At 38.7% G+C, this 26,847-nt stretch overlaps 1 protein-coding gene across 2 annotated transcripts in view; it reads left to right on the top strand.

Annotated features, from left to right (window-relative positions):
• ATF7IP2 (activating transcription factor 7 interacting protein 2) overlaps positions 1–19,497 on the top strand; it is a 50,138-nt gene extending 30,641 nt beyond the window's left edge. The window contains exons 7-11 of one of the 2 annotated variants that reach the window (XM_068969447.1): positions 8,840–8,910; positions 10,085–10,146; positions 10,596–10,656; positions 18,386–18,471; positions 19,084–19,497. In XM_068969447.1, the coding sequence (XP_068825548.1) occupies positions 8,840–8,910; positions 10,085–10,146; positions 10,596–10,656; positions 18,386–18,471; positions 19,084–19,497 (694 nt within the window). Of the gene's footprint in view, positions 1–8,839; positions 8,911–10,084; positions 10,147–10,595; positions 10,657–18,385; positions 18,472–19,083 lie in introns of those variants that run through there. The other variant, XM_068969448.1, reaches the window with a different exon arrangement.
• The last annotated feature ends 7,350 nt before the right edge of the window (positions 19,498–26,847 follow it).

The raw sequence follows: 26,847 nt of genomic DNA, 5'->3' as shown, positions 1-26,847 counted from the left end.
AGTGACTAAGTCTGAGAAGATTGACTCCAATTTTTAAAGAAGTTTTTCTGTGGATAAAATGCTAATGCTACAGAAACACCAGTTGCTTTGTGATGGGATGAGTTAATTCATGCAGCAGGTTTAACTGTTATCTTAAGCAATTGCCATAGACACCCCAGCCTTCAGCAACCACCACCAACCTGATTGGTCAGCAGCCATGAACACTGACAGAAGATCATCTATCAGCAAAAAGATTACAATTTACTGAAGGCTCACATGATGGGTTAGCATCTTTTAGCAATTAAGTATTTTTAAATAAAGGTATGTACATTATTTTAATGCTTTTTCACACTTAATAGACTACTGTGTAGTATACAGCACAGTATAGTATAGTAAATATAACTTTTATATGCACTGGGAAATCAAAAAAATTCATGTGATCCACTTTATTTAGGTATTTGCTTAATATTACTATGGTCTGGAATCAGACATGTGATGTCTCTGTGGTCTGCCTGTATTCATTTTAATTGTTTCCTTCTAATAATGAAATCAAATACTTTTTTATGTTTGGTAGTAATTTGGGTAACTTCCTTCATTAAGTTTCTCTAAGACTTTTGTATGTTTTCCTTTTGAGTTGCCTGTCTTAAATTTTTGGTCAGATTTATTTATCAAGAATATCTTTTCCCTTTCTAAGTCTTTCTGCTTCTCTAGCCAAGAATACTGGAATAAGTAGCCATTCCCTTCTCTAGGCTTAGAGATTTTCCTGGATTTTCAGCTTTTCGGATTTTCCTGACCCAGAGATCAAACCTGGATCTCCTGCATTGCAGGCAGATTATTATTTTTCTGATAAATGTTCCATCTGGTTTTAACTGTTTTCTCTATCTTTCCTCAATATTTTAAAACCTAACTTGCATAGTTTTTTTTTTATGTTCTTGTTTTATAACTCCAGTATCACAATCATCTGTGTATATGTTTTTCTCTCAGTTTCCAGTCATTTGATTCTGTCAGTGTACTTGATAATTTCTGAAGAATTGGTGAGGCTCTGGATAATAGCTTCCTATAGACAAGATTTATTCCGTCTTCTGGCAGATAGAGTAGGGCCTGGTCACCTAATCTGCTCAGAGAATGGTATAAATTCAGGCCTGTTACTGTGATTAGTCTGCTTCTACATCTAGTTCACTCTGACTTTGAAGATGTAGCTCTCAGTGGATTCCAGCTGAAAGCTTGTTGTGTTCAACAGGGCCTCTCCTCTTTGGTGGCTTCTAAATCTTTACCTTACCTCCCCAAACCAAAATTTCAATGAGACTGACAAAAATTTTACTCTGCTTTTTAAAGTTTTTCTGCTTAATGTCTTAGACTCTTAAATAACATTATGTTTGATCTACTATAGCAGCAAATAAAGATATTAAAAACAGTAGAGCTATCAAATGAAGCATTTTGAGCTTGAGAAGAGAGTTTTGTTTGTAGTGTAATGAATATCTGAAAAGAGTTGCTTATATTTTTTTGTAGTTAAGCAACAGAGTTAAATACAGCTATTAGTCTTCCATACACTATATGACTAGTAGAAAAAAATATACAAAATAAACTTTGTAACTTTTGTTCGAGGCCAAAAATGAATAGAAGAGTAAAATATCATTGATAAAAAAATTTGGATCTGAACTTTTTTTATTTATTGAACTTAATAGCTTTTGTCAGAATTGCTTATTGATAATTTTGATATAAAAATTATTCAGTTAAATCTGAGTTTAAAAGTGTATTTAAAAAACAGTTGATTTCACAGAAGTGAAAGTCACTGTATGGGGAAATGTCTCCTGTTCATGAAGTATCAACTGCTAAAGGAATTGTTCTCTTGTTGTAAACATCCAGAAGACTAGGCCAAAGAAAAAAATTGTGTTCAGACATTGTTCAACAAGGAACACAAGACTGTGATCCCTGTGAGAAAGGAAACATGAAATGCACCAAACAATTATGCCAACTCTGGAGGCATTTTCCTAGCTGAAAAACAGGGGTGGGAGTAGCCCAAACAGCCTGCCTGGTCTTAGTACATTTAGATCAGATATTGGAGAATCTGAATTACCTAGAAGTTTTGAGGCAGAATAATGAAGAAGAGGTAATTACATAAAGACAGAATTCAGTCTGCAAAGGGAACCCATCAAATCATTGACTGATCACAGATCTGTACAAGCAAAGAATAGAAAAATGAAAGGGTTAGGTAAGTACCAATGTAAGGAAGAGGGCCAGACATTTTCTGGTGATTGCACAGAGCTGGGAACATTTTTTTCTTTCTCACTGGCTATAATGAAGAGACTTAAATGGAACAACAGGTTGAGTTCTTGGATGTGTATAGCTGTAGTGGGCTAAATTAGTCCTAGACTAAAAGACTGTAGTGGACCTATCCCAAGAAGCTAAAAGGACTCAAAGCAGTCAAACTAATCCTCAGTAATTTAACTTTATGTGAGAATAAAGTCCAATACACTCTGACGGAATGAAACATCATACAACAGTGTGAATTTTACAGTGCCTGACATCTGTTAGAAAATTACTATGCATCCAAAATATGAAAAATATAACCCATAACAAGGAGAAAACCAAAATGATGGAAACAAACCTAGAATTAACATGGTTGATGGGCTTACCAGATAACAAAATAGCAATTATCAATATATATTCTTAATATCCAACAATATAGAACAAAATGTCACCATGACAGGAGAAATGGAAGATATTTTTAAAATGCAAATGTACTTCTAGAGATGAGGAAGACTAAATGGAAAAGTACATTGGATAGGATTAATAACAAAATAGATAACTACTGACTTTTTAAGAATCAGTGAAATATCATCAGAAACTGTTCAAACAAAAGCATGAGGGGAAAAAGCACAGAGCATGAGAAACTTGAAGAATAGTATCAATCAGTCTAATATATATATATATATATATATATAATTGTAGTCATCACTAGGCAGGGGGCAGGAAAATATATCTAAAATTTTTCCAAATTTGATGAAAATTCTAAACCCATAAATAGAAAGGAACAAAGGTTAACAAACCTTAGAAGAAGAAGCAAAAGGAAAGCACATCAAACCAGATTGCTAAAAATCAGTGTTGACAAGAAAATCTTAAAAGCAGCCAGAGAGAAAAGACACATTACATGGAAAGGAACAAAAATAGAATGTGGATTCTCACTGTAAACTATTCAAACTTTAAAGATGTTGAAAGCAAGACATCTCTAAAGTACTGAAGTGGAGCGATATCTCTAATTGATTAAAAGAGAAACTGTCTCAGTTTCTGCAGTTCTACACTCAGTGAAAATATCTTTCAGATGTGTACAAGAAAAACGGACTTTTTCACACTAAAAAAAAAAAAGTGAAAATACATCAGCAGCAGACCTGAACTACAGGAGTATAAAGGAGCTTCTTCAGGTAGAAGGAAATAATACCAGATGGAAAATTGGATCTATGCAAAGGTGAAGCAATGAAGAGTGCTAGAAGTTATAAATATGTGGATAAATATAAAATATTTTATTGTGTTTCTATATAGGGTATCTACGTGTGCTTCAGTCATGAACTATAGCCTGCCAGACTTCTCTGTCCATTAAATTTTCCAGACAAGAATACTGTAGTGGATTGTCGTTTCCTCCTCTAAGGTATCTTCCTGACCTAGGGATCGAACCCACATCTCTTGCATCTCCTGCATTGGTGGACAGATTCTTTACCACTGCTCCACCTGGGAAGACCCGTATAGGGTCTATGTCTGTGTATATATCACACTGTTCCTCTGTACTTATGTGGTGTATGTATATATGTTATATATAATACTGTTTTCTTATAGTATTTCTATATACAGGCAATAAACAATTTTAAATTTTAAATTAATGTCACTTATGAATATAATATCATCAAAGAATGTGATATTCATAGGAGTAAATTACCAGAATATATATATAAGACCTAACTTCAGAACTGCAAAGTAGACTTCAGATTTCTGATCTAGCATGTGAGGTGTCATCACTCCATATTAACAAGTAAAAACCTGAACAAACTGAAAACAATCAACTACTCATCTTTGATCCACCACAGAAGTAAGGTCATTGAGCAAACTACTGCCCCTCAAATTGGAGAGAGAAACAGGCAGAAACAGAGAATCAAAACATCCTGGAACAGGATCAGAAACCTCCACGGCAACCACTGCTGGGGTAGGGAATCCCAAATTGTAATTGCTGAAGGCTCAGAGTAGATAAATCTCAGAGTTAAAAACTCCAAGGCAGGCGGAAGGGGGGGCTGTGTCCTGGTGTTGGAGAAGGCACGGTTTTGTGAGTTTTGCCTATACGGGCTCTACTGATCTTCACTGGAAAAAAATTCTGTCATGCTTCCAGCAATGGGCAAAGCAAAGAAGCTTTTGAATAGGCCTGCCCTCAGGAGAAACTATTAGCAGAGATTAACCTACCTGAGGGAAAGAAAGCACCCAACATGTGCTTCCTTTAGCATTACACATGGAGGAGAGAAATAGCCAACTCCAGCCCCTCTCGCCATCCTGTCCCACCTAAGAGGGCTGTGGGGACAGAGACGCACTAAGTGAATTTCACATTCTAGGGGTACAGGCTCACTAAAAGGCCTAATCATAGGAAAAGTAGAGTGCCTCCTCTTCCCACACATTTTACCACTGCATTACTGAAGGCCTATTTACCATAGTTTTTTAACCACATCATGTCTACCTTTCAACAAAAAAGTGACCAGACTAAAAAGCAAAAACACAATTTGAAGATACTAAAGCATCAGAACCAGAGTCAGATATGGCAGGAATGTTGAAATTATCAAACCAGGAGTTTTTTAGAAACTATGATTAATGTACTTTAATGGAAAGAGACAAAATCCAAGAACTGGTTGGTAATGTAAACAGAGAGATGGAAATTCTAAGAAAAATGCTTGAGATAAAAACTACTGACAGAATTGACGAAAGCTGTGTATAGGTTTATTAGTTAGACATTACTGAGAAAAGCAATGGCTGACTTTAATAATATGACTAAGAGGGGGAAAAAAATGACAGTAACAACCCAGATTATCCAAGAGCTCAGGTCGCCTACCTATAAAGGGAATTGCATATGCATAATGGGAATTCCAGAAGGAAGAAAGAAAGGAACAAAAGCAATGTTTGAAGTAACAGTGACTAAGAATTTCTCCCAAATAAACGTTAGAGACCAAACCACAGATCCAGGGAGCTCAGAGAACACCAAACAGGATAAATACCAAACACCTACACCTAAACATAATTTAAACTTCAGAAAATTAAAGCTATCTTGAAAGCCAAGGGAAAAGCACTGTATCTATGGAGGAGCTAAGGTAAGAGTTACATCAACTTCTCCTTTAAACTATACAAACAATAAGAAAGTAGAGTGAAGTATTTCAAGTGTTATGAGAACAAAATGTACCAACCTAAAATGCTTTGCGCTGTGGACATATCCTTCACAGTTGAAGGAGAAATAGACTTTCTCAGACAAAAATTTAGGGTATTAGTTGCCAATAGATCTGCTTTACAGGAAATGTTAAAAAATTTTTCATAGAGAAGGAAAATGGTATGTCAGAAAATCAGATCTACATAAAGAAAAGGAAATACGTGAACATAAAGGAGAACCTTTTATTTTTCGTCTTAGTGATTTAACTGATAAGAGTTTGTTCAAATTAAATAGTAACAGTGTTTTTGCTTGTGTATGCATGTGTGTGCTCATTAACACACTTACTATAAGTGAAATAAATGGCAGCAATGATTCAAGGAACAGAAAGAGAAGTTAGGAATATTTTATTATTATAAGGTACTTGTAGGGGCTTTATCAGTGACTCAACAGAAAAGAATCTGCCTGCCATGCAGGAGACGTGGGTTCAATTCCTAGGTGGGGAAGATCCCCTGGAGGAGGGAATGGCAACCCACTCCAGTATTCTTGTTGGAAAATCCTATGGACAGAGGAGCCTAATGGGCTACAGTTAATGGGATCACAGAGTCAGATGTAATTGAGAATGAAGGTACTCCTTTTGAAGCAGTGTAGAATTTATTTGACAACTGACTTGGATTAGTTGTCAATGTATATTGCAAACTCTAGGGCAGCTGCTAATTAAAATAGTCTAATATGCTAAAAAAGAAAATAGAATCATATAAAATGTAGTTTTATTCATAATTGCCAAAACTTGCCCCAGGATGTCCTTCTGTAAGTGAATGGATAAATAAATGTGGTACATTCAGACAATAGAATACTATTTAGTGCTTAAAAAAAAAAGAAAAAAGAAATGAGCTATCAAGCTATGAAAAGACATGGAGGAAACTTAAATGTGTATTAAGTGAAAAGAAGCCAATCTGAGAAAGCCATATACTGATGATTTCAACTACATGACATTCTAGAAAAGGCAAAACTATGGAGATAGTAAGAAATCAAATGTTGTCAGAAGTTAGTAGGGAGAGATGAATAGGCAAAGCACTGGGGATTTGGGGGCAGTGAAACTGTTTTATACTGTAATGGTGGATCCTTGTCATTATACAGTTGTCAAAATCCATAGAACACCCTAACACTAAGAGTAAATGCTACTGTAGGACTTCCTGGTGGTCCCGTGGCTGACTCTCTGCTCCCAATGCAGGGGCCTTGGGTTTGATCCCTGGTCAAGGAACCAGATCCCACATGCCACAGCTGGACATCCTGCCTGCCACGGCTAAGGATCCCTGTGCCACAACTAAGACCCCGTACAGCCAAATAGTTGTAAAAGAGAGTGGATGCTATTGTAAACTATGAACTTTGGCGATAATGGTAATGTTAGCATAGTTTCATCAGTTGTAACAAGAGTACCACTGTGGTACAGGATTTTGGGGAGGCTGTGTGTGGGAGGGGTTAGGAGGTATATGGGAAAACACTGTACATTCTGCTCAACTTTACTATAAATGTAAAACTGCTATTGGAAAAGTTATTCAGTAATTACTGAGACAAAGGAGTTATAAATATATAGTGAGATGCCATGTTTACAAATCAGAAAATTCATTGTTGATGTCACTTCATGCAGATTGTTCTATATATTTAGCCCATTCGTAAAATCTTGGCATCCTTTTCTATAGAAAGTGACAGACGGATCCAAAATTTGTGTGAAGTGTTTCCTTGGTGCCTCAGTGGTAAAGAATCTGCCTGCCAGTGCAAGAGACAATGGGTTCAATCACTTGTCCAGGAAGATCACACATGCCACAGAGCAACTAAGCCCATACACGCTGCTGCTGCTGCTGCTAAGTTGCTTCAGTCGTGTCTGACTCTGTGCGACCCCATAGACGGCAGCCCACCAGGCTCCCCCATCCCTGGGATTCTGTAGGCAAGAATACTGGAGTGGGTTGCCGTTTCCTTCTCCAGTGCATGAAAGTGAAAAGTCAAAGTGAAGTCGCTCAGTCGTGTCTGACTCTTTGCGACCCCATGGACTGCAGCCTACCAGGCTCCTCCATCCATGGGATTTTCCAGGCAAGAGTACTGGAGTGGGGTGCCATTGCCTTCTCCAACTAATTCACTAGTTTAGTATGCAATAAAATAACAGATGCTTTGAATAAGTTAAACTGGCTAGTAACAACTAATTAGTTTTCTTCAGTGACCACTGCCCATACATACACCGCAAATACTGAGTCTGTGCTCTGGAGCCCAGGAGCCACAACTACTATGCCCATGTGCTACGGCTTGCGAAGCCCTCATACCGTAGGGCCTGTGCTCCACAGCAATGAGATGCCCATGTACAACTAGAGAAAAGCCTGTACAGCATTGAAGACCCAGCACAACTGAAAATAAACTAACAACAACAACACCAACAAAACTTGTGTGAAATGCAAAAGACCTAGAAAATGAAAACAGTGTTATAAAAGAATAGCGTTGGAAGACATATACTACCTGAGTTCAACTTACTGTGAAGCTATAAGAATTAAGAGAATGGTGTTGACATGAGGAAAGAAATATAAATCAATGGACAAATTAGAGTATACAGAGAGTCCATTGGTTTTCAATGAAGTTGCCAAAATAATTTAATAGGGAAGAAGTAGTCTTTTCAACAAATGTTGCTGGAGTAAACAGAGGGGGAAAGTGAACCTCTTACAACATATACAAAAATAACTTGAAATGAATCATAGACCAAATAGCAAAGCTAAGAAGTAAAAGCATCTATAAGAAAATGGCACAACCTTGTGTACCAGTCGTGTGAAATTCATGTAGCAAATTAAATTGGCTTACTAAAATTTGTGTTAAGATTTTCCTAACAAAAATTCTGATTTTAAATGTCAGATTCAAAAAAGTGCAGTCAGGGTAAAATGGAGCAGAAGACAGTCTTCTGACTCAGAATATTCTGTAACCATAATCAGCATCATTTATCATCCTTTCCTCAGTATATGTGTGGTAAATGTTGCTACTATAGTGATGCAATGTAAAGTAGTGGCAGAATTAATTTTTAAGTATATTTGTTATACTTCTTCATATGTAAAAAAGAGTTTGTTTCTTTTATACATTGTTTCATTTTCATGAAGGCAGATATGTGTGCTACAGTGACATTTGTATATTTTGTACACGTACAGATATTATATACTTACAGATTATACATTTGGCTTTATTGTAAATGAATCTCTACTAAATTTTAAGGATCTCTACTAAATTTTAAGGATCTCTACTGAATTCATTGTGTATCGTGAACTTTTGATTATATAAATAATTGGTTATACCCAGGGTTTCTTGGGTACTTGGTTAATCATCATTCTGACTCCCCCCACCAGTTGTTAGATTATCAGTTATGAAATGGTGAAATAGAATAATTATAACCATTGATTACATGTCTCAGCATAATATTACATGTTTGTTTCGTTTTAGTAATGATGATGTCCTGTTGATTTCTGTGGAAAGTCCTAATTTGACAACTCCAGTTACATCAAACCCAATAGGTATGTTAAGTTGATTAAAATATGATCTGTGAAATCAGAAAGCCTCAAATAAGTATTTGTTTAAAACAGAATTGAAAATTCTACTCTTAAAAAATGTTTAATTTATATCTGTGATTAACCTGAATAAATCAGTTGATTGTTTAATACAGTTGAGGTTCTTTTTAACCTTGTGTTAATCAATTTATGGCCTTTTCTTTCTTTACTTGTTGTTTCTTTGTTTACTTGTGTTGAATGGCTTTACAAATTATAAAACTACTTACCTTTCATATCTGTTTTTTGTACTTGTTTGCTCTGGTCTTGGTGGTGGTAGTGATGTACTTAGGATTTAAAATTTGGCTAATCTGGGACTTCTCTGGCGGTTCAGTGGTCAAGACTGGTCTCCCAATGCAGAGGGAACAGGTTTGATCTCTGGCTGGGGAACTAAGATCCCACATGCTGCACAGCACAGCCAAAAAAGCAAAAAATAAAGTTTGGCTAATCTTTAGTATCTTTGATTTTTTTTTAACTTTAAAAAAATAGCACCTATGTTATTCTTTAGAGTTTCTCATTATACTTAGGTAAAAATCTTTAACCTTAGATTCCCAATCAATTTCCTTCCCTTAAAATAGCTATCTTGGCTCATAATTTCTTCTTCAAAATTCCCCATTTCATTTTCATTTTTAGTATATATTAGAGAATTGAATTTGCATCTTATATTCAGAAAACTTTATCTCCACTTACATAACTACTTAATTGCCCTCATGATTTGGGCTGTTAAGATTGTAAATCAGATAGTTAAGGGATATTACGCATTTATCTGATGCCTTTACGGGTTGTATGAAGAATCCTCTTCAGCCATTGCAGGTGGTCTAATCTAAAGATACTATAAATTTAAAAATGTGTACATTTCCAAGTTTATTTCCTCAAATGCTACAATAGTTTACAAATACTCAAAAAAGAGTTACTAATTCAGTTGTAAAGATACCAAAACCTTTTGAACCAAAATTAGATTTTGCTTTTTTTGGACTGGTTGGTTGGTCTTTGGAATAAGTCAGTTGAGTTGCAGTTTTTTATGATTATATAATGGTTAGTTAGCATCCCCATTATTATTATGTCAGCATTTGTATCTTATAAGGTTTATAAATATTTAATACTAAACTTGTCAAATGTTCATATTTTAATAATTTTCTTTCAGCTGCTGGAAAAATTGCATCAGGAAATTCTAACAATTCAGCTGATGCTGAAAACAGAGCTAAGGTAGGTAGTAAACATTGTCTCTGAATATTATTTATTTGAATATGTTAGTTCTAGGAACTTCAGTGTTGCCACATGTTGGATAACTCATCTATGTCATTCATTCTTTGGGAGAGTCATTCTCTGAGAAATTAATATCTGATTAGTTAGCATGACCAGGTTCCAGTCCAGTTTAAACATTAAAAAGCAAGTAGCTAATGATAAACATGTTTCACAACTGTATTTATTACCAGATTAATTCATTTAGACTTCTCCTTAGTCATCCTCACACAAACTGGATAGTATTTTATGAGCTTCCCTTTCACAGTAGAGTTGAACTAAACCATAAAACTTAAAGAATGTTCAATCTCTAGCTTATAAATGGTAATTGGAAATAACATGTTTTATTTAAAAAAAAAACATTTTCTGTTGAGGCAAAATCTTATTTTTTAACAACTTTCCAGGCTATAGAGAAGAAGCAACATGATTCTGTGATTGATCTGACGAAAGAAGTCCTGTCAGACTGCAACACAGGTAAAGGATTTTTCTTTTTCAAGAAAGTGGGAAAGGGTAACAACTCAAAATACATTTGACCCATTTATGAAGTTTTTTGTGTGTGTTAGTGTACATTAATTTTATCACATGTAGATTTATGGAGCTGCCACTACAATCAAATTATACAGCTGTTACATCACTCCAAGTTTCCCTCATACTACCCGTAAGGATTTTTTTAGGGTTTTCCCCCTAATCCCTGGCAACCGCTAATCTGTTCCTCACTATTATATTATTGTGTGAATGTTTTATAAATGTGATATAATATGTATCCTTCTTTCACTCAGCATAATTTCCCCCAAGGGTCATTTAAGTTGTTGAGCAAGTATTCCTTTTTATTGCTGAGTAGTATTCCATGGTGTGAATGTGCAGTAATTTATCCATTCACTTATCTGGGTTGCCTGGGGCTATTGGAAATCTCTGTTTTACCTGTGAGACACACCTGTTTTCCTTAAACAATAGTGGCTGTGAGGGGATGCTAGGTTGTAATGTGAAAATGTGACAGCAGTGCCCTCTTTCTCAGATGTAAAGAAAAAGAAGTAAGATACAGTGTTCTAGGGCTGCTAATAAATTACAAGGTTTCATCTCTTAATTACACTTGTGTGTTTATGGTACTGTTTTGATGAAATATTTAAATTCCACTTATTAGGATTGGTAAATTATGTAATACCTAAAAACAGAGATTACTATAGGAACTATACAGTCCAGTTCATTCTCCCATCACAACTGTGTATCCAGACAAAGGTTAGAACCATTGAAATCTAAAGGAACTTCATGACAGAATCAAAAAACTCTTCAGTTTCCAATTTCAAAAAGATTAAAATGAATTGGAGTCCATAATGAATCTGGTTATATTTTTAGAGTAAAATCCAAATTCCTTAACAAAATATACAGAATTCTTTTATTAAATATCTTTAAATATTTTTAAAAATTTTTAAATGGTAGATAATTGCTTTACAGTGCTGTGTTGGTTTCTACCATATAGCAGCATAAATCAGCCATAAGTATATATATGTCCCCTCCCTCTTGAAAGTTCCTCTCACCCTATACAGAATTTTTAATGACTTAGACCTTGGAAACTTTTTTAGTTTTATCTTCTACAAATTCCTTCCCTCTGCCTTAATAGCGTCTCAGTAAGTAGTGCTGCTCCTCTCCTTGCTGTTACTACATATGCTCTTCTCTCTGCCAGGAATGCTCTCCCCTCTGTGCCTCCCCAGGCTTGTCTGATGACCCCACTTTCTCATACTTCAGTATATTCAGTTTAGACACTTGTGCTGAACTATTCCTTCCAGGCAGAAATTGGCAGTCTTGGCTCTCCTTACCCTTGTTATTTTGTGCATGCCTATGTTATACCTTTATTTTTCTGTTCTATAATTGTTTCTGCACATACCTGTCTTCCTAAAAAGACTTAACATTCTTTGCAGCAACTTTAATGTTTTCATTAATCTATATATTTTCATCTTTTTAGCACAGTGCTTGGCACACAGTATACTTTTTCCCCCCAAAATGCAGATTTTACATTAAATAGTTTTAAAAGAAATGTAAGTTTATATACTGTGAACAGGATTGTAAATTAATTTTTCTGGAAGACATTTTGTTACATCAAAACTTTACAAAAATGTAAGCCTTGTGACTCAGTTCTTTGAATAATTATCTGAAAAGCCTAAAGTATAGAGGAAATATGAAAATGTTCATTGCAGTGCTATTCATGAAAAATGAAACTTTGGAAACACTTAAATTTCTAGAAATAAGAGATTAATTGCAAAAATTAGATTTATATGGTACAACCATATTCAGCCACTAAAAATAATATCAAAGAAGTATATATATTTACATAAACATATTAATAATATATCAAGAGAAAAAAGTTATGAAAGTACATATGTAGACTCAGGATGGAGTTAATGGGATCAGACTTAAACTAGTAGAAAACTAAACAAGATACAGGAAACTTTTTTTCACATATTACAGTACAGGACTGCAGTCTCTGAGAGAAGGAAATGAATGAGATGATGAGCCCTATGAGTTGCCCCAGCTTTCTTCCTGGATTGCCATCCTCTGATGGAAATCCCAAGCAGAGAGAGGCTGTCTTGCTCAGGCAGAGGCAGAGATTGACATTCACAGAGGCTGAGGCAGCTGGAATGAGGTGAAGAATACTATCAGATGAGGAAGCCACTCAGAGAAAGAGTTCCAAGAGGTTAGCATAGGAGTCCTCTTGAGTCTTTGCTGAAATATCAAGTCACAAATGCATGAGTGAAATTGCACGAAACTGGGCAAAGAGTGACCAACAAGCTCTATACTAAACATTTTCCAGAGCTCAAACAGCAGTGGGAAATGTTTCAGATCTGACACACCTTAGAGCAAAGGCAACTCTAGCTTTGCCCTAATAAGACCGAAATAAGTGGCTAATCACACAAAGCCTACTTCTTTTCAAAGAAGACAATAGAATTCAACACACAACCATGTAAAATTAGTCATATTCATCATCAAATTTAAAGTCACTTGAGATATGAGGAAGAAGAATGGAATCCAAAACCAGGAGAAAAATTAGTCAAAAGAAAGACTTTTGACAGATGACAGAATTAACAGACATTAACATTAACAGAATTAACCTTAAAAGAACTGATAGAAATATACTCGACGTTTTAAAGGAAAACATGAATAAATAAGAGAAATAAAAGATAGAAAATCAAATGAAGTAAAAAGAAATTCCTGAAAGTTCAATGGATGGAATAAACAGCATATTAAACAACCACATTGTTGGACTGGATAACAAAACAAGACCCAGCTATGACAGCTACATGATGTGCATTAAATATAAATATATGGATAGGTTAAAATTAAAAGGGTGTAAGAAGGTAAGCCATGCAAACACTAATCATAAGAAAGTTAGAGTGACTATATTCTTATCAGACAGACTTGAGAACAAGGAATATTACCAGGGGAAAAAAAGGCTGTTTGATAACAGTGCAATAGGCATTTCATCAGAAAGGCACACTAAACCTATGTTTATGGGACTTCGTTGGTGGTCCAGTGGTTAAGAATCTGCCTTCCAATGCAGGGAATGTGGGTTGAGTCCCAGGTAGGGGAACTAAAATCCCACATGCCATGGAGCAGCTAAGCCCATGTGCCACAATTACAGAGCCTGTGCACCACAGCTACTGAGCCTGCATGCTCTAGAGCCCTTGCACTACAACAGGAAAGGTCCGTGCACACCACAGCTAGAGCAAGCCCACACACTGCAACCAAAACACAAACCAGTTGTTTTGGCTGACCCAGTGCACACAAAAAACAAATCTACACTTAATGCACATTATGGTAGAACTTCAAGATTCCTAATATAAAAACTAATTGGACTGAAATTATAAATAAAAAAATAATTATAATTTGAGGTTCCAGCACTCCATTCTCAGTAGTTGATACAGTATATAGTCAGTGAAGTTATAGAACCCTGAGCAACACTATCAACCAACTTAATAATCTACTTGACATTTCTAGAACATTCAAACGCAGTCACAGAGGAATATGAGTTCTTTTTAGGTGCATATGAAACATACCACAAAACTGGTTCTGGACCATAAAACTAATCTCAGTATATTTAAAAGGATAGAGAACATATTCTATGATTACAGATACAATACAATAAGTAATCAGTAACAGAAAGCTATTTGGGTAATACCTGGATATTTGGAAACTAAAGATTACATTTCTCAATAACCCATGAGTCAAATCAAAAGGGAATTTTAAAAATATTTTGAACTGAATGAAAAAACAGCATATCAAAATCTGAAGGAATGCAACTAAAGCAGTGCTTAGAGGAAGTTACTAGCATTAAATATTTATATTAGGAAAGATAGAAAGTAAAATGAAAGTCTTACATGAATAACCTAAGATTCTGCCTTAAGACATTGCTTTGTCTACAAAGGTCAGTCTAGTCAAAGCTATGATTTTTCCAGTAAGTCATGTATGGATATGAGAGTTGGACCGTAAAGAAGGCTAAGTGCTGAATAATTGATGTTTTTGAGCTGTGGTGTTGGAGAAGACATGGACTGCAAGAAAATCAAGCCAGTCAGTCATAAAGGAAATCAACCCTGAATATTCATTGGAAGGACTAATGCTGAAACTGAAGCTCTAATACTTTGGCCACCTAATGCAAACAGCTGACTCATTAGAAAGGACCCTGATGCTGGAAAAGATTGAAGGCAGAAGGAGAAGGAGATGATAGAGTATGAGATGGGTGGATGGTATCCTGATTCAATGGACATGAGTTTGAGCAAGTTCCTGGAGATGGTGATGGACAAGGAAGCCTGGCATGCTGCAGTCCATGGTGTTGCAAAGGGTTGAACACAACTGAGCAACTGAACAACAGCAGCTGCCTTAAGATGTCAGTACAAAAAGAACAAATTAAACCCAAAGCAAGTAGGTGACCCATCACTAGAGAAGATATGGGGATGGCAGATAAACAGAAGAAGACACTCTCAACATTGTTCATCACTAGGGAAGTTAAGACCATAATGAGATACTACAACACAGCCACTAAAATGGCTGAAATGAAAACAACTGAAAATATACAAAGTGTTAATAAGGATGTGGAACAACCTGGAATTCTCTTGTTTTGCTAGTAGGAATGTAAAATGGTAAAACCACTTTGGAAGTGTTTTGCAGTTTCTAAACACATTAGCAATTGACACTATTATTCCACCTTTAGGTATTCATCAAGAGAGATGAAAACCTACATCTACACAAAATGTGCATGCTCTATCGTTCAGACCCTGCAACCCTATGGACTGTAGCCCATCAGGCTCCTCTGTCCATGGGATTTTTCAGGCAAGAATACTGGAGTAGGTTGCCATTTCCTTGTGCAGGGGATCTTCAACCCAGGGATCAAACCTGCATCTCACCTGTCTCCTCTACTGCAGGTGGATTCTTTACCACTGAGGCACTGGGGAAGCCCATCTACACAAAGACTTTTACACAAATGTTCATAGCAACTCTGTTCATAATAGTCCCAAACTAGAAACAACCCAAATGTCCATGAATAGATAAGTAGGTTGTGACATAACTGTCTACAGAGCTGAGTAGTACTCAAGATGAATAAAATGTATTATTATATACAACAACATTGATGAATCTCAGAAACAAAATGTTGAACAAACACCATGTTAATTCGGTTTATGTCAAATTCTAGAAAAAGCAATCTAATTGTTAGTGACAACAGATCTGTGGTTTCATGGGGCCAGTGTTGAGAGAGGGATTGTGAATATTACTGAGTTTAAGCTTGTACTGCTCACTGCATGACAGGACAGTAAATCAAAAGATGAGTTGTTAGGGCAAGGAGTGACAACATCCTTCAGAAAGCCAGGAAACTTAAGAAGATGGTTGACTAGTGTCCCAAAGAACCATCTTCTCTGAGTTAGAATTCAGGCCTCTTTTATACTAAAAGGGGAGGGAATGTGGTTGGTTGCTACAGACTTCATGGTGTCAGAATCCTTTGTTCTTGGCAGCTATTTGTTCACGTAGGTCCTTGCACAGTGTTCCTCTAAACCTCCAGCAAGACAAATGTTATTCTCTGTTCTGCAACTTTTTAATCTCTATGTAAATGGGAAAGTGTTATATAACTTTAAAGTTCAGCCCTTGAGAATGAGCTCTCCTGTATATTTAAGGCCATCAGCAACATTTTTAACTTATAGCAAAAGCAGTAGAATACAAAGGTTCAAGTAAAAGAAATAGATCCAATATGGAGTCAGATTCATTTGTATTATCAAAAGGGACACTATTTGGTGTAATATAAACATTGTATCTTGAATTTTGTGAGAGTTTCACAATAGTATATTTGTCAAAACTCAAAAAGAGTTGCACATTTTAAATGGGTACATTATACTGTATGTAAATTGTATCTGAATAGTTCACTTTTATCAGCTTCCTTGGTAGTTCAGATTATAAAGAATCTGCCTTCAGTACAGAAGACCCAGGTTTGATCCTTGGGTCAGGAAGATCCCCTGGAGAAGGGAATGGCTACCCACTTCAGTATCCTTTTCTGGAGAATTCCATGTACAGAGGAGCCTGGTGGGCTTATTGTCATAGGGTCACAAAGAGTCAGACGTGACTGAGCGACTTCCACTTTCACTTTTAAATGCAAACTTTAAAAATCATGTCTATAATATAAATATTTACAAGTGAATACATGTACATATACATGCAGCAAAGGATCTGAAGGTCAGACCCCAAAGGATTAAGTTGAAACGAGAAGCCACAATTCTCCCCTAGGAATTTAATGAGAAAGAACGTTAAAATAATGGGGTGCTTGCTACTGTTGTTTTGAGAATACAAAGTTCTAAAGTAACCATTGCACATTTTTATATAGATAAGGATAAAAGCTGCAGAGTATTCACAAGACATTGACATTGATGATGCAGAGGATCTAAACATTAGCTGATTTGGGGTAAAAAGTCCTGCTTTGTTTCTAACCTGTTTAAATTTGCTAAGGGCTTGTCGACTTACTACCTTGAAAGAAGGAATGTTAGTTATGGAAAGCTATTATCTGCTGGAATTTTGTTTTTGTATGAAACTGTTCACTTAAAAATATAAAGAAGGTTATTTGTATCAGCTTTTGTGCATTGATTAACCTGAAGATTATGATTTCACAAATCTAGTTCTAATTAACAAACCCATTAAAAAGGCTGTGCAGATTATCTTAGAATTAAAAGCATAAAATCATTACCTCTTCTAGAAAGATTTTTATAATACCAGTAAATAATGTGACTAATAAGATATCTTTGAAACACTATGTAGAATCTTAATTATTGTCAGTTAAAAGGAAAACACAAATGAAAGAAATTTTATTTGAGGAGATTCATAAAATATATTAAACAGTTATTAATATATCACCACACACACAATGAATCTAAAATGGTTTTTGCTGCTTATTTATGTTCAAATTTCTGAAATTTCTAGCTATCTGGCCCTTCTTTCCAACATGAAGCCCTTTTTCTTCCTATCCTTTTAATACTCTCCCTGGTTGTCCTCAGACTATTCTTGTACGTACTAAACTTTCTTTCTCTCCCTCACACCCACATCTTCTCTATTTTTCTCCTTTTCTGTCTTCTAACCATCTCCCTTTCTTCCATTCCCTGTTCTGTCTCTTCTTCCTCCCCCTCCCTTTCAACAGCACACAGTTTATGTCTTATTCCCCTCCCCGGGCTACCATGGATCTCAGCAGTAGATATACTTGCAGCCCAGGTCTGCGTGAGTTTTAGTCTGAATTCGCAGATCTTGTTTGTATCGTACCTTCATACAGGATTGTGAACCGTTCTGTGTTTACAGACAACCGTGTTGACCTAACGGCAGTGTCTGCCCCCTAAGACTGCTAAGCAGGAATCCCTCTTCTATGGGTAATGTTTCCTAGTTCCCAGCTGCACCACGATGTACATGTTTACCTTAAAAGGGGACTTTTTGTCATATAAAAGAAAAATTATCTATATTTGATACCTTTGGGTCTTGAACTTTTAGCAAAAGTTATTTATTTCACAGTTTTATAATTTTATAAATTGTAATTTTATAATATATTATAATTTTATAATCTTATTTCACAGTTTTATAACTTCAGTTTACATTTACTTATTACACAAGATGTAAACTACTGTTGGCTTTAAAGATTATGGGATTGGTTATTGCAGATAAATTTTACTTTTAAACTTTGTGTTGTTCACAGAAAGCCCAGTATCAACTCTTGAGTCACCTATGAAAGCTGTTTCAGTCTCAAAAGAGACAACCCAAGTGTCACAAAATGCAGCCCAGGTACTGATACAAAATGTTCTGTAAGGCATATTTATTCCAAGTTGAATGAAAGCACCCATTTCACTAGTGAAGAAATATTGGGTCACGTTTCAGCTTCAAAAGCACTTTAGTATGCTTTTTAAATGTGCTGTTATGAATATACTTATTTACTCAATTAAAATAATGTAATTGAATTTTCCAGAAGCTACAGAATTAAAACAAGTCCATTTTTTAATCCAACAAATTGGAAAAGATTTTTAAGAGTAGTAGCCACTACTACTTAATGAGGGTGGAGGGAGATGGGTGTTCTCCTACACTTGTACTTTTCATGTAAATCGGCACAGTGTTTGGGAACACAGTTTGGCAATAAGATGGAATATTTCTCCAGAAGGTCTGGGACCTAACCCATTCTAGATTAGTGATATTCTAAAGTGTACAGATCTTAACTCCAAAAGAAGCTAATGTTTGAAAAAACTGGAACCAGCCTCACATATCCTTGAAGCATCCTTTTGCTCTTACGATTCTGATAAATGAATTGAGGAATGGGAAACATTGTAGAACTGTGGTTGGCCACTTTAAAAACAATCAGAACCCACCCACCCGCTTGCTCAACTTTGTACGAACATGTTTCAGGTTCTAGAGTCCTTTGAGCACCTGCCACCTCTCCCGGAGCCGCCGCCACCACTGCCGGAGCTGGCAGACAAAGTCCGCGACACGCTTCCTCCGCAGAAGCCTGAGCTCAAAGTAAAACGGGTGCTGCGGCCCAGGGGCATCGCCCTGACGTGGAACATCACCAAAATCAACCCCAAGTGTGCCCCCGTGGAAAGCTACCACCTCTTCCTGTGCCATGAGAACCCTAGTAATAAGCTGATCTGGAAGAAAATTGGAGAAATTAAAGCTTTACCACTCCCAATGGCCTGTACTTTATCTCAGTTTTTAGCTTCCAGCAAGTATTATTTTACTGTCCAATCGAAAGACATTTTTGGGCGATATGGACCATTTTGTGATATAAAATCCATTCCTGGGTTTTCTGAAAATCTTACCTAAAGGTAAAAAATGTATTTGCTAATTGCACATTTTGCATTTTCATATTTGAATTATTTGTTTGCAATGTTTCTGTAACACTATTCATTGTCTTAAAGGGCCAGTTCAGATTGTGAACCCTTCATACAGGGACAGTCCTTTTTCCCATGTTGTAAGTGTCCTCTTGTTTAATGAATTCTGATTTACGTTCAGGAAGTACTTCAATAGGTATCATGGACCCATGCCACTCAGCCGTAGGTAAGATAACTTTGGTACTGTGGAGCTGTTGCTTCTATGAGAAGCCCTAGGATGCAAGCAGCCCCCATTTTCTCTGTTGACAGTCCACTTTTGGTGACTTTTTTGTGTTCCCATACAGGTACAGGGAAATTTAGCTGTTTACTGAGGCCAGATCATCCCCCAGGGTGCATCTCCACCAAGGTTGTATGAGAATAGATGTCTTCCCATTCTGTTCATATTCGAAGGGCTATGAATTTGTATGCCCCCAACTCCCCCCTCTTTTGTTTTGGGCCATGTCAGTCATTTGGGGAAACAGTTTAGAGGTTTTCCCTAAATCAGTTTGTATACTTAACATGTGTAATAAAGCTAGTTAAACGTTGTGTGCTGTGTACACAAAAAATACAATAGCTCTTGTAAAATAAAAAATCCAACCCGCTATTTGAATTGAGGAAAATGAAATTGTGTGCCTTAAATTTAAGGCTTTAATTTGCCAAACCCCTTTGTTCATTTCCTGGCTGCCGTCGTTACTCAGAGAAAGAATATAACACAGAGGGCTCCCATAGATGTATCCTGCTTACCTCTGTCTTAGGGATCACTGACGTGATGCTGCGGCTCCTGCAGATAGCCCAAGAAACGCAACAGGTGAGCACAGTGGACAAGTGTCAGTCAGGACCCAAGGGGAAAAACTGAATGAGTAACACTAGGATGTTAAGAAAACAGAAAAATAGCTGTTAGTGGGAAACCCTGTTCCCACAAAGAGGCATTCTTGGCTGGTACATAGTGAAAGTTCAGATGTCAGAGGCTCTGAGATTTAAAAAACTGAACCAGGGAATGGCTTCCCTTGGCGTTTTGTGCACATCTTCAGTCATAAATAAAGATGTTGTTTTCCAGTCTCCTGTGTCCTTATCTTTTCAAACAGTATGACGGGAAGAGCCAGATTCTGAACTGAATTTGAAGAGATGAGCACCCCCTGTGAGGTCCTGTTTCCGGCCCAGAGTGGTGGAGGGCATGCCGCAGCAGAGGACAAGGGCTTCACCTAGGGGATGATGGCGCCTTTGGATTGGCAGCAGTTGGAGTCTGACTTCACCAGGCAAGGCCCGGCACCTTGACCCCATAGCAGGACTTCAGTGTGCATCAGCAGAGTGAAACTGCGCCCCAACCAGCAGATCTTCTGGCCTGCTAATAGGTAAACAAGCCTTCAGGAAGAGAACTTTTCACAATAACAGGAAGAGGAGGCATGCAGATGGCAAGCATCCTCAAACTGCTGGCTCAGAAAGCATTAGTGTTTGTTGCATTTTTTTGGGTCAAGGGCAAGATTCTCAACTGTTATCCAGCAGGGACACCAGAACAGAACCGGCCTGGGGACAAGACCAGGACGTGTACAGTTACATAGTACAAAGTAAACACCCCACCCCCACCCAGGAAAAGTCTCATGTTCTTTTGGTGGGAAATCTTTATACCTCTTAAGCAACAGAACCAAACACTGGTTGACAGGCTAAAATTGACTATATTGAGAAAAGGCTGTGGGTAGTTTATGGAATTCCAGGGAGCTGAAAGACTCTGGCTTGGAAAACAGGAAAGGGGAAAAGATAACTTTGCAACAAATTCCCATGAGGATTCCGACTTGAGATGACTTAGGCAATTTATATTCTACCACATAATAATATGTTGACTTTTAAAAATGCACAACTGTGATACGTCGACTTCAAAAAAACGCACAATGTGAGAGTTGCGAGTTAAGTTTTATTTGGGATAAAATGAGGACTGCAGCACAGGAGACAGCATCTCAGATAGCTGTGAGAAACTGCCCCCAGAGAGGCAGGGGGTGTGATTTGGGTGAAGGAGAAATACATGCAATCAAGCACTTATATTTCCAAAAGGTTTCTATAGTCTTACGAAGATTTTGCTAGTCATGAACAGCAGTCACCATGAAAGATTTTAGTGGTTTTCTAGATACGAGAAGATACAAGAATTGGGCTCGTAAAATCAACTGCTGAAAATACCTATGTGAAGATGTGTTCTGCTAGTACTCCAACCCCTCAAAGCACAGAGGGACTCATTTCTCATCTCCACCCTGAAGTCCTCTCAGGGGGATTGAAGGTCAGCAGCTGCAGCAGCACATGATTTAATCCTTGTAAGTGACAAGTGCCAATTTGTAGTTGACAGTGAAGATGTTTTCTGCCCATTTTAAAGATGTGGAAACAGCCCCTGGAAGCTACGTTTACTTGCCCAAGGCATAGAGACCCAGCCCATTTACACGCGATGCTCTGGTCCTGGGTTCCACCTATACACACAGGTTGTGCTGCCCAGAGGGGACAACGGGCGAAACTGGAAACCTTCCACACTGTCCTTGCTGCCTTGTGGCTCTAGAGTCAAAACCCTAGACAGACATCTCATCTGGCATTTGCGATCCATGAGAGGTGCACTCTGCTGCTCTTAATAGGGTAGCTGTGCTGGCTTTGGGTCCCGTCTGCATCTCTAGGCTGGAACTGCCTGCCCGGGATGCCCTTCCCTGGCGGGCTCAGGTTTAGTGTCACGAACACCGCATGAGACTCAGAGCAGAAGCACAGCATCAGTTCCCTGTTGTATGTTCTGAAGATGGATGCAGGGCATCAGAGCATGGCGGCTCCCAGGCTCTGCTGGCTACAGGCCCTCAGCTCCCACCACTTCCCCCAGCGCCTGTCCACGTGCAGGGCACGTCCGTGTGCTGCCCTGGGCCCTTCACACTGGGTGTGTTTCCTGTGGCTTCAAGGCTGGAGGTGGTGACACAGAGGCGTGCTTCCAGTTTGTACTTCCTCTTGTCCATGTCCTTCTTCCTTCCTTCCCGTCGACCACCTGGCTGACCTCTGGCGACTCCAGACTCGAGTAGACTTGGAGGGAACCACTTGCATAGACTTCTCCATGAGCTCTCCCACAGCGGGCCAGGTCTAGCCCCTATAATCAGTTCCCAGTTCTACAGCTTCGACAGCTCCCTCACTGAGACCATGAGGCCCACACACAGCAGAGGCCCATTCTCACCCTGGGAGCTGAGTAGGGCAGTAGCTTGTCCGACTGTTCTAGAAACGGAGTGTGTTATATGTTGTTCTCGTGGAATTAGGAATTCACAGAAAGACCCTTGAGTTTGAAAGCCAGTTCCAGCCTTCTTCACTGTGAGGTTAGCATCTGAGCCTCCTGTTTCTCAATGTGTTGATTCCTTCCTCTCCCTCTTTCTTCCTCTTTCATTATTTGGCTGAGGCTCTGCTGCCTGAGCTTAAGAACTGTGAGAGGTTTAGGGTCATTGTAAGGAGTTAACAATGTAACATAGAATACCTTGGACAAAGCAAGTCCTTTATTAGAAAATAGTCAAAAACATTTAAGTCTATCCCAGGGGGTGGGGAAATTAGAAATACCTTGTTTTCCAAGGTAACCACTAATTTACTGGGGCGCAAGGGTCAGCAAGAGATGGCATGTCACTCAGAGGTGGCTGTGGACATAGAAGAAAATCCTTTTAAAGATTTTAAAATCCTTTAAAGATTTTCAAGAAGACTCTTGAGAGTCCATTGCACTGTGAGGAGATAAACCAGTCAATCTTAACAGAAATCAACCCTAAATATTGGGAGGACTGATGCTGAAGCTCCAATACTTGGCCATCTGATGCAAAGAGTCGACTCACTGGAAAAGACCCTGATCCTGGGAAAGACTGAAGGCAGGAGGAGAAGGGGACGACAGGACAAGATGGTTGGTTGGCATCACTGAGTCAATGAACATGAATTTGAGCAAACTTTGTGAGACAGTGGAGGAGAGGGAAGCCTGGCGTGCTGCAAGTCCATGGGGTTGCAGAGTCAGACACAACTGAGTGACTGAACAACAACAACGTGAACATGTTTCCAGATGGAGATGGGAGTGGAGACAGAGGCAGAGCCTGGAGTGAGACAGTCACAAACCAAGGAATTGCGGAGCCACCAGAAGCTGGAAGAGGGGAGGAGGGATGGTCCTCCAGAGCCTTCAGAGGGAGCATAGCCCTGCCAGTATCTTGATTTCAGATTTCCAGCCACTCAAGCTATGAGAAAATCTAATTCTGTTGTTCCAAGCCACCGAGTTTGTGGTAATTTGTTAAGCAGCCTTAGGAAAATTAATCCAGGGGACCACGATTTGTTTAAAACAATGACACCTGGCCTTTACCCAATAATTTGTGGAGCTGGGACTTCCAAGGCGTGTTGCAGGAAGGAGGACCCCTTCCAGGGCCCCAAAGGGAGCATTTGTCTAACACTCAGAAATGAATTGTCTGGGTAGACACACGTGTACACAAAGCAAGAGACTTTATAGGGAAGTGGTGCCCAGGTGGAGAGCAGGAGGGGGAGGGAACGCAGGAGGACTGCCCTGCCACGTGGCTCGCAGTCTAGGGTTTCGTGGTCATGGGATTAGTTTCCAGGTTGCCTTAGGCCAATCATTCTGATCCATTCTGATTCAGGGTCCTTCTGGTGACACACACATCACTCAGCCAAGATGGATGCCAGTGAGAAGGATTCTGGAAGGTAGCAGGACACGTGGCCTCTCCTTTTGACCTTTCCTGAATTCTTCCCTTGATGTTGGCTTGTTAGTTCCACGTTATCAGGACCTCCTATTGTGAAATAACTCACCCAAATGGTCACTGGAGGCTGGCCAAGGTGAGTGGTCTCAGTCAGTGTTTCCCATAACAGGTGCCCATAAGACACTCTCATTAGCTGTTGTTCAGTCACTAAGTCATGTCTGACTCTTTGTGACCCCATGAACTACAGCACGCCAGGCTTCCGTCCTTCACTATTTTCCAGAGTTTGCTCAAATTCATGTCCATTGAGTCAGTGATGCCATCCAACTATCTCATCCTCTGTGACCCCCTTCTCCTCTTGCCTTCAGACTTTCCCAGCATCAGGATCTGGTTTGATCTTCCTGCCTTCCTCAGCAATCAATGCAAAGAAATAGAGGAAAACAACAGAATGGGAAAGACTAGAGATCTCTTCAAGAAAATTAGAGATACCAAGGGAACATTTCATGCAAAGATGGGCTCGATAAAGGACAGAAATGGTACAGACCTAACAGAAGCAGAAGATATGAAGAAGAGGTGGCAAGAATACACAGAAGAACTGTACAAAAAAGAGCTTCATGACCCAGATAATCACGATGGTGTGATCATTCACCTGTAGCCAGACATCCTGGAATGTGAAGTCAAGTGGGCCTTAGAAAGCATCACTACGAACAAAACTAGTGAAGGTGATGGAATTCCAGTGGAGCTATTTCAAATCCTGAAAGATAATGCTGCGAAAGTGCTACACTCAAAATACCAGCAAATCTGGAAAGTTCAGCAGTGGCCACAGGACTGGAAAAGGTCAGTTTTTATTCCAATCCCAAAGAAAGGCAATGCCAAAGAATGCTCAAACTACCGCACAATTGCACTCATCTCACACGCTAGTAAAGTAATGCTCAAAATTCTGCAAGCCAGGCTTAAGCAATACGTGAACCGTGAACTTCCTGATGTTCAAGCTGGATTGAGAAAAGGCAGAGGAACCAGAGATCAAATTGCCAACATCCGCTGGATGATGGAAAAAGCAAGAGAGTTCCATAAAAACATCTATTTCTGCTTTCTTGACTGTGCCAAAGCCTTTGACTGTGTGGATCACAATAAACTGGAAAATTCTGAAAGAGATGGGAATACCAGACCACCTGCCCTGCCTCTTGAGAAACCTGTATGCAGGTCAGGAAGCAACAGTTAGAACTGGACATGGAAAAACAGACTGGTTCCAAATAGGAAAAGGAGTACATCAAGGCTGTATATTGTCACCCTGCTTATCTAATTTATATGCAGAGTACATCATGAGAAACGCTGGGCTGGAAGAAGCACAAGCTGGAATCAAGACTGCTGGGAGAAATATCAATAACCTCAGATATGCAGATGACACCACCCTTATGGCAGAAAGTGAAGAGGAACTAAAAAGCCTCTTGATGAAAGTGAAAGAGGATAGTGAAAAAGTTGGCTTAAAGCTCAACATTCAGAAAACAAAGATCATGGCATCTGGTACCATCACTTCATGGGAAATAGATGGGGAAACAGTGGAAGCAGTGTCAGACTTTATTTTTGGGGGCTCTAAAATCACTGCAGATAGTGATTGCAGCCATGAAATTAAAAGACACTTACTCCTTGGAAGAAAAGTTATGACCAACCTAGATAGTATATTCAAAAGCAGAGACATTACTTTGCCAACAGAGGTCCATCTATGGTTTTTCCAGTGGTCCTATATGGATGAGAAAGTTGGACTGTGAAGAAGGCTGAGCGCCAAAGAATTGATGCTTTTGAACTGTGGTGCTGGAGAAGACTTGAGAATCCTTTGGACTGCAAAGAGATCCAACCAGTCCATCCTAAAGGAAACCAGTCCTGGGTGTTCATTGGAAGGACTGATGCTGAGGCTGAAACTCCAATACTTTGGCCACCTCATGCAAAGAGTTGACTCATTGGAAAAGACCCTGATGCTGGGAGGGATTGGGGGCAGGAGGAGAAGGGGACGACAGAGGATGAGATGGCTGGATGGCATCACTGACTCGATGCTCATGAGTTTGAGTGAACTCCAGGAGTTGGTGATGGACAGGGAGGTCTGGCGTGCTGCGATTCACAGGGTCACAAAGAGTCAGAGACGACTGAGCAACTGAACTGAACTGAACTGATCTTCCTGCTTTTCAAGGGACTCTCAAGAGTCTTCTCCAGCATCACAGTTTCAAAGCATCAGTTCTTTGGTGCTCAGCCGTCTTTATGGTCCAATTCATACATGACTAATGGAAAAACCATAGCTTTGACTGTACATCTCTGCTTTTTAGTACACTGTCTACATTTGTCATAGCTCTTCTTCCAAGGAGCAAGTGTCTTTTAATTTTGTGGCAACAGTCACCATCCACAGTGATTTTGGAGCCCAAGAAAATGAAATCTGACACTGTTTCCACTTTTTCCCCAGCTGTTTGCCATGAAGTGATGGGACTGGATGCCATTATGAATGTTGAGTTTTAAGACAGCTTTTTCACTCTCTTCTTCATTCAAGAGGCACTTTAGTTCCTTTTCAACTCCTGCCACTAGAGCTATGTCATCTGCATATCTGAGGTTATTGATATTTCTCCTGGCTATCTTGATTCCAG

The sequence above is a fragment of the Capricornis sumatraensis genome, chromosome 3, assembly GCF_032405125.1.
Source record: "Capricornis sumatraensis isolate serow.1 chromosome 3, serow.2, whole genome shotgun sequence".
Classification (NCBI taxonomy): domain Eukaryota; kingdom Metazoa; phylum Chordata; class Mammalia; order Artiodactyla; family Bovidae; genus Capricornis; species Capricornis sumatraensis.
This window is presented reverse-complemented; position numbering and strand designations above follow the sequence as displayed.